The 14274-nt window shown below is 38.3% G+C and overlaps 1 protein-coding gene across 3 annotated transcripts in view; it reads left to right on the forward strand.

Moving 5' to 3' along the window:
• The first annotated feature begins 5524 nt into the window (after positions 1-5524).
• LOC134394813 (teneurin-2) overlaps positions 5525-14274 on the forward strand; it is a 626553-nt gene continuing 617803 nt past the window's right edge. For all 3 annotated transcript variants that reach the window (XM_063120558.1, XM_063120559.1, XM_063120560.1), the window contains exon 1: positions 5525-5941. In XM_063120558.1, coding sequence (XP_062976628.1) covers positions 5896-5941 — 46 coding nt within the window. In that variant the 5' untranslated portion in view covers positions 5525-5895. The remainder of the gene's footprint in view (positions 5942-14274) is intronic.

Consider the following 14274-nt stretch of genomic DNA (forward strand, 5'->3'; position numbering starts at 1 on the left):
TCTTTCACTGTCACTGACAGTCACTACTCTACTTGAATAATAATAATGAGATATCATGCTGTTGGGCATCACAGAGGTACATTTTGCCCAACAAATCTGGTTCATTGGTTAGCACTGAGGTTGAGTAACTAGCAGAAATGTATGCTGTTTAATAGTCTTAACACTAGATCTTCCTCCTGTGTTTTCAGAAAATTATGTTTGATAAGTCTAACCCCCTAAATTTTGGGAATTGTGTATCACGGCATCAGTCTATAGAGAGACTGTAGAAATGAGAGGGCTTATAGCTGGTAAGAGAATGAAGACAGAGAAGCAGGAGGTCTTTCTCCTAGGTGTTAAACTTGCCTTATAATTGGCTTTGCTAAGGTGATATTGAGAGAAAGCTTTGATTAGTTGTTTCCCTAGAGCTAAGGAAACTTATATGAGACTTGGGTTTTAAACCAATTATTTACATTTCCATGGAAAATGTCATTATTAGTAAATTTTGCTCTGTAATAGTTATTCTAATGTACTGTGGGATAGCTTTTGTATGGCTCAGTAATGATTTGGAGAACTATTAACTCAAAGCACATTTAAAGACCAAAAAATAACTTGCATGTATTCATATAACTCTATGCATTTTGGAAGAGTTTCTTCTTCTTCTTCTTCTTCTTCTTCTTCTACTACTACTACTACTACTACTACTACTACTACTATGTAATTTACATGTCCAAGTAAAGTTCCTTTACTGGATTGTTGGATTTCTATCCTTCAACATACTAGAAACAAGACTCTAGATGCTGAAGGAACAATCTATAGATGCAAGTGAGGTGTCCTCACAGAATTACTTTTCCTAGGTCACCCATATAGTTTTATTTGTACAAATAAATTTGAGGGGGATTACTACAGGGATTAGTATGGGATGATAGGTCACTTGGAAGTATTCCACCCACCTTGGAACCTTGAGCGGGTGGTTGCAGGCCAGCTCCAGACACTCTTGGATGAGACTGATTATCTGGATCCATTTCAGTCGGGCTTCAGGCCTGGTTTTGGCACGGAAACAGCCTTGGTCGCCCTGTATGATGACCTATGTCGGGAGAAAGACAGGAGAGGGAGTGTGACTCTGTTGATTCTCCTCGACCTCTCAGCGGCTTTCTATACCATTGGCCATGGTATCCTTCTGGACGACTTGCTGAGCTGGGAGTGGGAGGTACTGCTCTGCAGTGGTTCCGCTCTTATTTGGCGGGTCGGATACAGAAGATGGTGCTTGGGGAACATTACTCGGTCCTGTGGACTCTCAAGTATGGGGTCCCGCAGGGGTCGGTTTTGTCTCCCATGTTGTTTAACATTTACATGAAGCCGCTGGGTGCGGTCATCCGTAGCTTTGGAGTGTGCTGTCATCAGTATGCTGACGACAACCAGCTCTATTTCTCCTTTTCATCTTCAGCAGGAGAGGCTGTGGATGTGCTGAACCGGTGCTTGGCTGCGACAATGGACTGGATGAGGGCTAATAAACTGAGACTCAATCCAGACAAGACTGAGATGCTGTTAGTAGGTGACTCCGCTGACAGGAAGGGGGGTGTTCTACCAGTTCTGGATGGGATTGTACTCACCCTGAAGGAGCAGGTTCGTAGCTTGGGGGTTCTTTTAGATCCATCATTGTCACTTGAGGCTCAGGTGACCTCAGTGGCACGAAGTGCTTTCTACAAACTCCGGTTGGTGGCCCAGCTATGCCCCTATCTAGACATGGATAACCTGGCTTCAGTTGTCCATGCTCTGGTAACCTCCAAGTTAGATTACTGCAATGCACTCTACGTAGGGCTGCCTTTGACAACGGTTTGGAAGCTGCAGCTCATGCAAAATGCAGCGACCAGATTGATTTTGGGAACCAGAAGGTTCGACTATATAACACCTGCTCTGGTCCGCTTGCACTGGCTGCCTGTATGTTTCCGAGCCCAATTCAAGGTGCTGGTTTTGACCTATAAAGCCTTACACGGCTTGGGACCACAATACCTGATGGAACACCTCTCCCGACGTGAATATACCCGGTCACTATGTTCAACATCTAAGGTCCTCCTCCGGGTGCCTACTCCGAGAGAGGCTCGGAGTGTGGCAACAAGGGACAGGGCCTTTTCGGTGGTGGCCCCCAAACTATAGAATGATCTCCCTGACGAGGCTCGCCTGGCACCAACGCTGCTATCTTTCCGGCGCCAGGTTAAGACTTTCCTCTTTGCCCAGGCGTATGGCGGCACATCTTAATCACCCACATGTTTAGTGTTTTTTTTTAACGGTTTTTAATGCTTTATGTGTGTATGTTCTGTGTTTTAGAATTTTAAATTTTATATTCTCGTTTTTATCTTAATTTTAGAATTTCTGTAAACCGCCCAGAGAGCCCTGGCTATGGGAGCGGTATATAAGTGCAATAAATAATTAAATAAATAAATAAATGCATCAATTTATTCTAAAGGACAGCTCACTTTTGATACACACTGTGGTGGTTAATCAAAACCAGAATAACAGAAGCTCAGCTATAAGGTTATATCCAATTCTGTTATTCCACTGATGGAAACAGTTCTATCAACAGAACCGAGTACAGAGAAATCCCCCCCTCTCCCCTGAAGCCTTCTACATACCCTCAAAATATGTTCTGGAGGGTTGGGAAACCCTTTGGAGTAGATTTTTGTGTGGCAGAGAGGGATATGGGCAGGGAGGAGATGAAAGCGCCATCGTGGTAGCAAAGATCAGCTAGCATGACATTGGATCAGGACAGACATGTGGATCAGGAAAAGTGCCACCAAGCCCAAGAAGATGCAGTGTGGTCAAGGAATCAGCAGTGTTAAGAAAGATATTACCTATTAATTAAAAATAATTTTACGTTACCCTTAATCCAGAGTGGTGTGCAATGAACATAACCCAAATTAGTCAAAGAAAATAAAATATAGAATAAAACAATAAAATAACATCTTCACAATAAGACATTTAAGAGGCAGCTAAAGTGATAGAAGGCAAGAAGGCTTCCTTCAGAAAATTAAAGTTTTCCAAATGGTTAAAACAAAAGGGAACACAGACTTTGGCAGAAGAAATAAAATCAGGTAATAAGGGACACAAAAGAAAAAGAAAGAATGTGAGGAGCATATTGCTAAAAACAATAAACTCGATAGTATTTTTTTAAAATAATAAATTAATTTTTTTAAATCTGACACAAGAAACTGGTTAAGGAGGCATTTAGACTGTTGGCTTCCAAGGTAGATAAAGGTATGCTAAAGGAGGATAAGGAGATTGCAAAGAAATTGAAGGAATTTTGTCCATTTTCAATGCAGAAGATGTGAGCAGTTATCTGTACCTGATGACTTTTTCAGGAATGCAGTCTAAAGAACTGAGGCAGAAAGTGGGAACAAGAGATGAAGTGCTAGACCTTATTGGCAAACTAAAAACAAACAAATCACTAGGCTCAGATGGTATCCGTCCAAGAGTTTTTGAAGAACTCAAGTGTGAAATTGCTGATCTAACAAAAATATGTAACTTGTCTCCAAGATTAGCCTCCATACCTGGGGATTGGAAAGCAGCCAATGAAACACCAATGTTTAAAAAAGGGATCTAGGGAAGATCCAGGGAGACATCCAAGAAATCATAGGCCAACTAGCTTAGCATCTGTTCCAGGTACATTTGTAGAAAGCATTATTATATATGGAAATTATGAAACATATAGAATAACAAGTATTGTTGAAGAAGAATACATATGACTTCTACAGAAGTAAGTCCATCTTGCTAATTTTATAGTTCTTTGAGAGTGTCAGCAAGCATGTGGATAGGGGTGAACTTTAGACTTCCAAAAAGCTTTTCACAACATCTCTAACCAAAGGCTCCTGAGTAAACTTAGCAGTATTGGGATAAAAGGAAAGGTCCTCTTATGGATCAGTAACTGGTTAAAGAGGAAGAAGATAGTATGAATGGAGGAATAAATGAAAACTTCTCAACTGGTGGATAAAATCATAAGAAGAGCCATGATGGATCAGACCAAAAGTCCATCTAGTCTAGCACTCAGTTTACACAGTGGCCAACCAGCTGTCAACCAGAAACCCACAAGCAGGACACGGGTGAAACAGCACCTTACCGCCAATGTTGCCCAGCAACTGGTGTTTATAGCCATCAAGACTAGTAGCCATTGATAACCTTCTCTTCCAGAAATTAATCCATCACTACATCTGCGGTAGCCAATTCCATATCTTAACTATACAAATAAATACTTCCTTTTATCTTTCCTGAATCTCTCACCAATCAGTTTCATGGGATAACCCTGGGTTCTAGCATTATAAGAGGGAGAAAGTGTCTTCCTATCCACTTTTCCACACCATACATAATTTTGTACACCTCTATCATGTCTCCAATTACTTTCCTTTTTTTCTTATATAAACAGTCCCAGACATTGTAACCTTTTCTCATAGGTGAGTTGTTCTAGCCCTTTGGTCAATGGAGGATAAGGCTATCAATGGCTACTAGACATGATGGGTGTATATTACCTCCAGGATCAGAGACAGCATTCCTCTAAATACCAGTAGCTGCGAAGAGCGTGCTATTGATTTCATATCCTGATCCAGCATGGTTGTCCTTGTGTTCTTAAATAAATAACTAAACCTGCAAGTGTAAATCAGGCTACATAGTCCTGCTATTTCTTGGTTCAAAAACATAGCATGCATTTTGATATGCAGATAGGAAACTTTTGCTACTGGTTGTTAATTTCTATCCCTATCTATATATGTTCTTAGTAAATAAGGAAAGTTGTTTATGTGATCAATAGAGGTAGGAATCTGCTGAAAAATAAATCTCCGTTTCATTTGTTTTGGAATGTAGTTTGTGATGCAAAACTGAAATTCTAAATCTAATTCCCAAATTAAATTACCATTCAGATCTCTCTATTCTAAATCCAATCTAATGGTTGACTGATTAGGCATATTGTTAGTTCCTGGTCACAACTCCCCACCAGCATTTTGTTTCAGTGTAAAAATAATAGTGTGAACAGAGGGGATTGTCTATCATACCATTATCCTGAACCACAGATTCAGCAGTGTTAGTGTGTGTGTGTGTTACAGTGCAAATTCAATTAGCAGCATTAGGCATTTGCTCAGGCTTTTGTTTACCAGTGGCAGTTTGTCAGTAGTTATAAGTAGAGTTCCATCTGCCAGTTAAACTACACTGTAAATTGAGGTAGAAATTAGCAGCTCACTTTTAAAGGGAGGTGGGGGAGGCAATCAAAATGAATCTGTGAGCAAAATTGCATAGGCATGTATTCTAGGAAGGGTTTTGTTGCTGTGCATAGTACATCTCCCTGCACAGGGAAATGCCAGCGAGCGAGGTGGGAGCCTCACACATGGCTCGGTTTTCAAACCGAGGAGACCCACGGATGTGCTGCCGAACGTGAGTGAGGCAGGCAGGATGTCATGCTCAGTGAGAGGTAAACAGAAGATGCTAGACGCCTTTGCCTTATTCTGCAAAGCCTCTCCTTGAAACTCCTCCGTATTGCTTTCCTGCTCATTCCCCACCACTCTGCCTCTCTCTTTCTCTTCCCCATTGTTCTCTCCGCTTTTCCTTGTCTTTGATGCACATACGTTGTCACATTCCATTGACTCTTCCCTCTTCTCTTTTCTTACACTCACGCCTAGTGGTGCTTTAAGCCAGAGCTAGCAGCCTCTCAGGCGAGTTTTAGTCATGTGTGAAGCTCAGTTTGATCGAGCGCTCCTTTTCTGCCTTTTCACTCTTGCAAAAGATTAATAGGTGGCGTCACATTGCTCCCCTGCTCCTTCCCGCAGGAGGGACTTAAATGGACAACAAAAACTAATCACTTTCGATACGAATTTTCTTGCAAAAAGGGACTTAGCCGAGCAATCTGCGAAGCGGTGGCAAGGACTGGGAAGGCTAGAGATGCTTCATACTGCTAACAAGGGGAGGAAGGCTTCCACCGAGGCAGGTAAGAAGTGCCTGAATCGGAGGGTTTGGTGGAGCAGCTGAATCCGAGCGGTAGATTTTAATCGTTTTGCACCCCAGGAAAGCATCTTCCGTGTGACGGATAGCGAGGATGTTGTGCCAGCTTTCTTTTGTTTGTGATGTAAAGTACCTGTAGTAATGTTGATGAATTGGAGCGTGCCACAGATTCAATTGCAAAGGGGCTTGTGTGCCAGCTGCATTTGCAAGGAATGCTTTTCTTCGCGTGTGTGTGTGTGTGTGTTTGTTATTTGCAGTGTGGGCTTGAATAGAAATGCTGCTCTAGTGAAAGACAAGACTTTGGCCGAAGGTTAAATCCAGTGCTTAACGAAATCTCAGGGTACAATTCCAGCTCCCCAGTTTGCAACCTTGCAGGTAGCCGGCATTCTGCAGTTTGTTGCCCAATTAATCTTAAGTGCTTTCCAGTAGAGATTTAGTCTAACTGTGTTAAGGCTAGATGGTGGCGATGCTGTGTTTATCCAGCATCACTGTAAAGGATGAGAGCCCTTTCAAAGTGCTCTGCAATCCATTGCATGCTATGTTTTGCAATGAATGGGTGCTAAGTGCCATGTTCAGTGAAACGGGTTACCAAACTACATAAACAGCACCCATCTTTAGAAAGCAATCAGCATATTAGAATAGTAGTTTAATGTCAACTGTCAAATGGAGTTAACTCTGAAAGTGCTGCCTTCAAGTGCACATGGGTTATAATAAAGGACTTCCTGTATAATAGCTACACGGGAAAGAGGTGAATAATCAGTCAGAAGGTCTGAAGTTTGGATTTGTGAATGTGAAATACAGTTACGTACCATACCTGATTGTCATTGCTAGGCCTTTTAAATTTTGCAGGTGGGAGTCAGTAGTATGGAAAGGATAAAAGTATTCTCACAATTAAATGTAACAGCCACAGGCTGCTTAATTGCTTTTTTAAAGTTCACAGTTGCCAGGATGTTAGGCAATTTGGGAGTCCTTCTTTAAAGCCCTTATCTGTATTTTGCATTACAAATATGTATATGTGTGTGTCAGATGGATACATGTTTGTATGTAATAGTTTCTGGTGTACAGATATTCCAACTTGATAGAGATCTGTGGAATTCTAAATGCAGCTAATGTATTCTTTTCTGGTTTCCCTTTCCCTTCCCCATCATCTAGAAATCCTTTTACATTCTGTTTACTTTAAAAAAAAACTACAAGGGAAAAATTAAAAGCCATTTGGCGGTATTGTTAATAGTAAATTAAATTGCAAGAGAAGATACAAAAAGTTATGGTACTGCCTTTCCGTGGAATAAACACAATTTGAAGGTTGACAATAGCACTGCAAACAAGAACACTGAACATTCATATTTTTAACAAAAATGTGTTATTATGACTGCATTCTATTGACAAATACATAAGCGTCAATCATCTCACGTCTTGTAGTATAAAAGACTTTGCAGGACATGCAGCAGTGAACCACTGTTATCATAGCACTGAACTCCCAGGGATATGATTCCTTATCAACATATAGAAATATAAGCACACTCTCCCATTATATGGCAGTTTCCTGAATGAAATCTGTCATTTTAAACAAACAAATGTAATACTACAACATAGAATGGGTAGAAGTCAGGACATGTCTAAAATGGAATGCTTGGCCAAATATGAAAAGTTGTATGTGGTTTATTGTAGTTCAAACTCCTAAAAGATATGTGACGCAGCATATCTAAAAGATACTTAAATATTTTTGAAGTTTTTTTGACAAAATCTGCTTTAATTTATCCCCTGCATAACCATATGTCAGCTTAAGCACAGCTATGGGAGGTGATTTTGAATTTCTGTGTGAGAAACTTAAAGAATCTGACCCTCTGTTATGCAGAAGGAAGTCTGTCAAAATGACTTTTTATACTGTGATAATAGTGTAATAAAACCTGCAATAAGTCGTGCACATTCGAAATCTCTTAAGAGACAGGTACAGAAGGTTAAATGCCTTTAACATTGCTAGTTTAAACCTGATGACAATAGTAAAGCCTCTGCTTCCAAACCCAATTTCAATTCATTCATAGCTCTCTCCTCCCCCACCTTTTTTTGGCAGATGCTAACTTGCTTCTTCTCAACATTAACAGTGTGATTAATATGAATTGAAGCATTTTACAGATAATCCAGTAGATGCTGCTGTAGAGCAAAGGAAACATCATTTTATTTGTTGGGCAGGAGAGGAGGAGAGAGCAGTGCATTGGGAATATAAAAGCTCAAGAAAAAATCTTAAACATTGCTGATACTGCGTATGTAGGCTGCTGATTGAAGAGTAATGTGAGATCATTACATTTTCATACCATTCTATAGGGTGTTATTAAAGCTGAAGCCACACTTACTGGAATTATCACAGTTCTGTTAGGCACCTAGCACGTCTGCTATTTTAAATTGTAAAATCAGTTTACTGTACATTACTATGCAGAACATTTCATCACTGAATACTAAAGCCCTTTAACATGCAAATTTTCAGAGAGGCAGAGCTGAAATGGCGCACTCTTAAAAGAATAATGCCCAGATTCATTATAAAAATGTGCACCGGTTGCCAATGCAGAGTAAAATATTAAGAAATTAAAAACCTGCAGTCCCTAAATTAATAGAATTGAAATTCACTAACAGTTGTCTTCCTGGTGAATATTCAGTGTTTAACAGAGTAGACTGTAAAACAATCAGAAGAGTAAATTACTAATTGGAAAGGATCCATATCCACGAGTATTAAAAATGATCCTATATGATCGTTAATTGAACAGGAAATGGAATAAGAAACACAAAAGCATTATTTCATAGCAGAAAAGAGTAACCGAAGTGGATAGAGAGGAAATCTGTGTCTTGCACACTGTGGTGTTTTATGCTGGTAAGCACTGATAACATGACAAAGCAAACCCAGAGACTTTTAGAATACAGCCACTTAACTGATGCAATTTCAGGCAACCACTGACCTCTATCTGTGGGAATATTTATTTTTGGCAATCATCACCAAACCATCAGATTTCAGATTCAAGAGAGTGAGCAATTATTCTAACTAGAGGATACAATAATCTGTACTTTGTGATTTCTGGATCTGTGTAATTAACAGTTTTCAGGAACTCATTAGAAAGATTCAAACTCCTTAATAAGTTGTTGGATCACAAATACCATCTTACTTGCGCATGTTTGCTCAGGCCTTTGCTTTTCTAGGATACTCCACTTAAAGCTGATACTGGGTTTATTTCTCATAAGTTGTAACTGAAATGCGTACACTTTGCTAGGCTGGAGATTGCAAACATCAAAACTGTTTGCCTTATAGCTTGTTACATTCTCTCTTTGAGAGTTTTTTTAAAACTCTATATCTTCACATTCACAATTGCAAGAAGTTAGTTTTAATCCAACCTCCTTTATTGATTTAATATATTCAACTTACATATGTACAGTCTGGGATATTTGTATTTAAAACTGGGTTTGCGCTGAACTAGATGTCCGGTCTGGTGCTGTTTCCATTTAAAATATGTGCATTTTCTGTTGCACAAACATATAAACAAGCGCTTTTTGTATATAAATACTCCAGAAGAATGTGGCAACACAGATTTGTAGTATTAGAAATTGCTTTAATTTGCTTAATTTTCAGATGTTTTTGTTATTTTCAAAATCATGTCATTCACTTCTTTAAGCTGTCTTCCATTATGCCTTCATAGAAAAATTCAGAATTATTTAAATTGTTGGCATGATAAAATTCTGAATATTAATCTGTTATTTGCTTACTTTGTTTTTAAATTTTGAATTCACACAAAATAAATAAAGGTCTAGTGGTAGTTACTTTATTCTGTGCATGACAGACTAATAAATCTTGTTAAACATATTTAAGTAGTTATAGTGTATGATATACACGTGAAAATTTCTTCAGGAAATTATTTCAGGAAGTTGTTGGGTTATCGATAATATAGCTGTGGATGACTTTATCATTCATGTTAATACATTCTACCGAGCTTAATAACTACTGCATTTATAAGGCATGCATACATTTTAAATAATATAGTCACCTATGTGCAAATCCTGCTCTATACCCATTCATTCAAATTAGACTTTCCCATGTATTTTGTGTGTGTGCTTAAATGGAATATTTTAAGATATTTAAATTGCCATATAATGTCTTCACAAGAATGCACTGTTCTTTAAGGATTTTGTGTTTAGAATTTTATGATGTTTTATTAGTTCCATTTTGTGGATGTTTGCACATATCTCAGAAGGCGTTTTGATATCCAAATAGGTTGATCTTAAATGTTTTAAGATTCATTTAAAATTTTCAGTTCTTAACTCTCTCAAGAAAACTTCTATTCTGCATGCATTTCACAGCTATTCACAGGTCATGTACAATTTACATCATGCATTACAATGTTTAGTATGATGTAAAAGTCTGTAAGAACCTGATACAAAAGGAAATATTATGAAATCCAGAACTACTGGAAGCCAGTCCTACTGAATAATTGTACTTGTCTCAAGTAATGTTACTTTAATATGGAAAAATCCTCTTAAATAGCTTTTGTTTGTGATACTCATGCTTTTGTCAGTGTTAAACTAGACACAGATAAAATTTCAGGGCATTGCAGTGGAAATGTGTTATTGTAGTGTTCAGAATTTATGTTCAGCTGTGCATCAGCGGAGTATACATTTGAATGTTTGTGATGTATATTTTTCAGGATATCGTTCTAATTGAACACTTTAATTTAAATAACTCAAAAATTGTTCTTTATAAAGAAACACAGTTCCGGGATGGGGTGCAAATGTAGAAATATTATTTGACATACATTGCTCAAATAGATATAGGTATCAAACTCCACATTGAAAAGGCTTTATTATGGACATGCAGTGCAATCTTTTACTGACATCTCTCATTGTTTCTCTTTGGTTAATAATTGATATTCCACTGGAAGGGTCTTTCCATTGATGACATCAAGCCCATCACTACAGACTGATGCAAAATCTTACATTGTCTAAAAATTATTGATATCCACTCCAGTTGTTCTACAGTACAGACATATAAACTCACACATTCTGTTTACTCAGAGACAGTTTCATGCTTGTATATTCAAAATAATATAAGAAAACTTTGATTCTTGAAGTATGAAACATCACATCATATGTAAGTAATGTCCAACAACTAGCTAAACTCTGATTTACCAATATAATGCTTAGTTCCCACTTTGGAAAATGTAGTGCATAAATTTCCCATAATAGATTCTTCATGTTGCTGCCAGTACAGGAGAGAAATAAATACATTTAAGTGTTACATTATCTTAGTGCATTTAGAAACCTGTGTAGTGTATGTTTGTGTTACTTCAAATGTAAATGTATGCCTAGGTCTTGATCTAAAATTTATGATTATACACAAATGTGTACATATCTCTATATTTGTAATCACACATAGTCTCTAGAGGTCAGTAGAATGTAAGGAATGGGCAGTTATTCAGCTCTCTTCTATGGAGTCCATAAACTAGTTGTCAACACCTTAGAAAAGCTATATATGCTACAATTAAAAAATAGAAGTGAAATAATTAATCAGAGTTAACAGAGATACAAATGAAAGAAAACCATGTCTGTTGTGTTGCAGACATTAATTTAATGTTTTAGGTAAATGCCTAATAAAATGTTCATAAGTGTAGAGAGCTTTGCAGAAACATACGTTGGAATTATATTATAGTCCATTATACTATATATCTTTCAAGTCTTTTAGAATGACTGGAATTTAAAAAATTGGAATAAGATGTATATTAGTAGGTCCTTAAAATTATATGAAATAATGAATCGATTTCTTCTTTGCTTTATTTCACGCTCTTAAACGACAGATCTCCTTATGTCAGTCGTTTGTAGTAAGTTGGAATGATACTGACTTAACCAAGGCTACTTCTGATCTGACTGAGTAGGGATTTGAACTGATTTCTGCCACATTCTTGTGTAATAAGTGCAAGGGTGACTTGGAGTGTTGCCTGACAAATTAACCAATAGTTTCTGGACATAACATGGTAAAACCTTATTCCATGGGTATGTTTGTGAAAGATAGAAGGACAAGGGAGGTGAAGGTTGTTTGATTTAGAAAAATAAACAATCAGAATTTCAATGGTGCTATTCTCTGCAGTGTGGTAAGGGTAAGTTTCCCCTCTTCCACGGCTCCGAGATGCAAATCCTCTTGTTTGTTGACATTATGATATTGTGTCATCAGAACAAGGCCAAATAGATATGATATGAATGCATTTATGTCCTAAATAAGATACTTCCAAACATGATAAAACATTTTTTGGACATTTTTGTTTCTTCCCCACCCACTGCTTTTTTACCAGCTAGTCTGATAGGAGTTCTGTAGATCTCGGAAGATTACACACTCTTTTGTAACATTTAAGTTGGTCCAAATAAAGGTATTGCCTGAAGGTATTGATCTTGGATTTTGTAGAAGACAATATTATAAATCAACTTTTAATTAAACTTGGTTTATAGTGAAGGTTTCTTTTAAAAAAATTCAAAGCTAGGTTCGTTTTTGCCTATTTGTCACCTCATACTTCCCAAAGTTCCTCATGAAATAAAAACATCAAGGATAATATCTCTGTGTGTGTGTGTGTGCATAGTCACACACTGTCATTGCCAGTAAGAGCATCTTTGATGCTGGCTATCCCAGACAGAGAACTCTGTACCTACTGGTTACCAAATGATATTGAGGAAAAGTTTCAGAATAATGTTCAACCTAATGGGCAGTATCCACTGTGATCACTGTGTGCCTACTGATTGTGTTGCATCAGCGGAACTAAATGCTTGTGGAACAGGGCATTAGCAGTTCTAAAAGTAACCCCGGCAATGAGTGGAAATGTTCGTTTCCAGATTGGGACAGCTCAGCAGAGCTACCTTCTGTGAGATCCAGTTGTCTACCCTGTTATGGAAACGCGTGTTTCCACTTATTTTGGATTGCTTTTAGAAATATATTTCTACAGTATTTTGCCCTACATATGTGGTATATCATTTTTGAAATAAAGAAGGTGTTAAAAAAAGCGGTGGATGAGGATTGTAATAGTGACCTGGAAAATGCACCCAAATGGTTGTTATCTGAGATAATGGACTTTCTGAAGGAATGTAAAAAGAACTTGTGGATTATAATTGATCTGATTCACTTATATACTGTTCAGAGCGCAAAAAGTTGCTACATGCTTTTTTGGCTATGAATAGTTAATGAATTTGATTAAATGCAGCCTAGTATAGGTTTTCTTTAGGAGCAGAAATCAAGTTTCTTGCAAGACAGATGCTTATGGATGAGCATTTGGGAAATCACTCTAGACATAATAATTTGAAATACAGAGGCTTTCCAGATTATTTGAATGTGGAAACATTGACTGGGCATCTTTCTGATACTTTTAAACTCTGGATTTTGAAGCTGCTGACCAGCTCATTATAGAAAGAGAACAACATGTAGGAGCAAGTAAGCCTTCGTTCTCTGATAGGTAGCCGTTGTCATCGTTGTTTTTAATGGAGCAGATCCTTCAGAGTGCTAGCAAGGTCTGATGCCCAGTCGTTGGCCTTGTGCATGTGTGTGAGTGTGTCTTACAAACTAGCTGTTAAGGGAACGAGCAGGACTGAAACCATAGCCTGAAGGATTTAAACTCTTTGTTCAAGTCTGCATCAGTCCTGGACCTCCTCATGCCTACTAATTACAATAGGAGAAATGCTCCTATTCATGCCATTTGGTTCCCATTGCAGTTAGCAGATGTGAGGGAGCCCAGTTTGGTCTAGAGGTGTGTCAATCATTCTCTCAAATGCCTGTGATAGTGAGATTGAAGGTGTATTTACTGATCTTTGCACTGATACTCATTATTTAGGTGGTGGGCTTGGATTCGTATTTCAGCTACAATGCTCCTAATGAAAAACCTTCTTTTTTCGTAATCGATTTGCCCAGCTTCATATATTTGCCAATGGTAACTTTATAATTAGGCCAGATTAGATCTGTGTTTCAACTAATAGGCAGCGGTGGCTGGTGCCCACTGGGACTGGTGGCGCAAAGGACAGGGTCCCTAGAGATAGAGCTAAGAGGGGAGAATTATTTTGAATCCCCAGCAGCTCATACCACAGAAAAGGGAAACAGAGGCACATGATCATTAAGATAACAAGTGCAAAACAGGGCTTAGCCATAAAAGCACTCCTTTGGACCCACATTTTCCTGTCCCATTTCACGGTGCCTTTAAGATTATTAAGAGACTCATGTGGCGCAGAGCGGTAAAGCAGCAGTTTCTGCAGCTGAAACTCTCCCCATGGCCTGAGTTCGATCCCAGCGGAAGCTGGTTTCAGGCAGCCGGCTCA

Source organism: Elgaria multicarinata, chromosome 3, assembly GCF_023053635.1.
Source record: "Elgaria multicarinata webbii isolate HBS135686 ecotype San Diego chromosome 3, rElgMul1.1.pri, whole genome shotgun sequence".
Classification (NCBI taxonomy): Eukaryota; Metazoa; Chordata; class Lepidosauria; order Squamata; family Anguidae; genus Elgaria; species Elgaria multicarinata.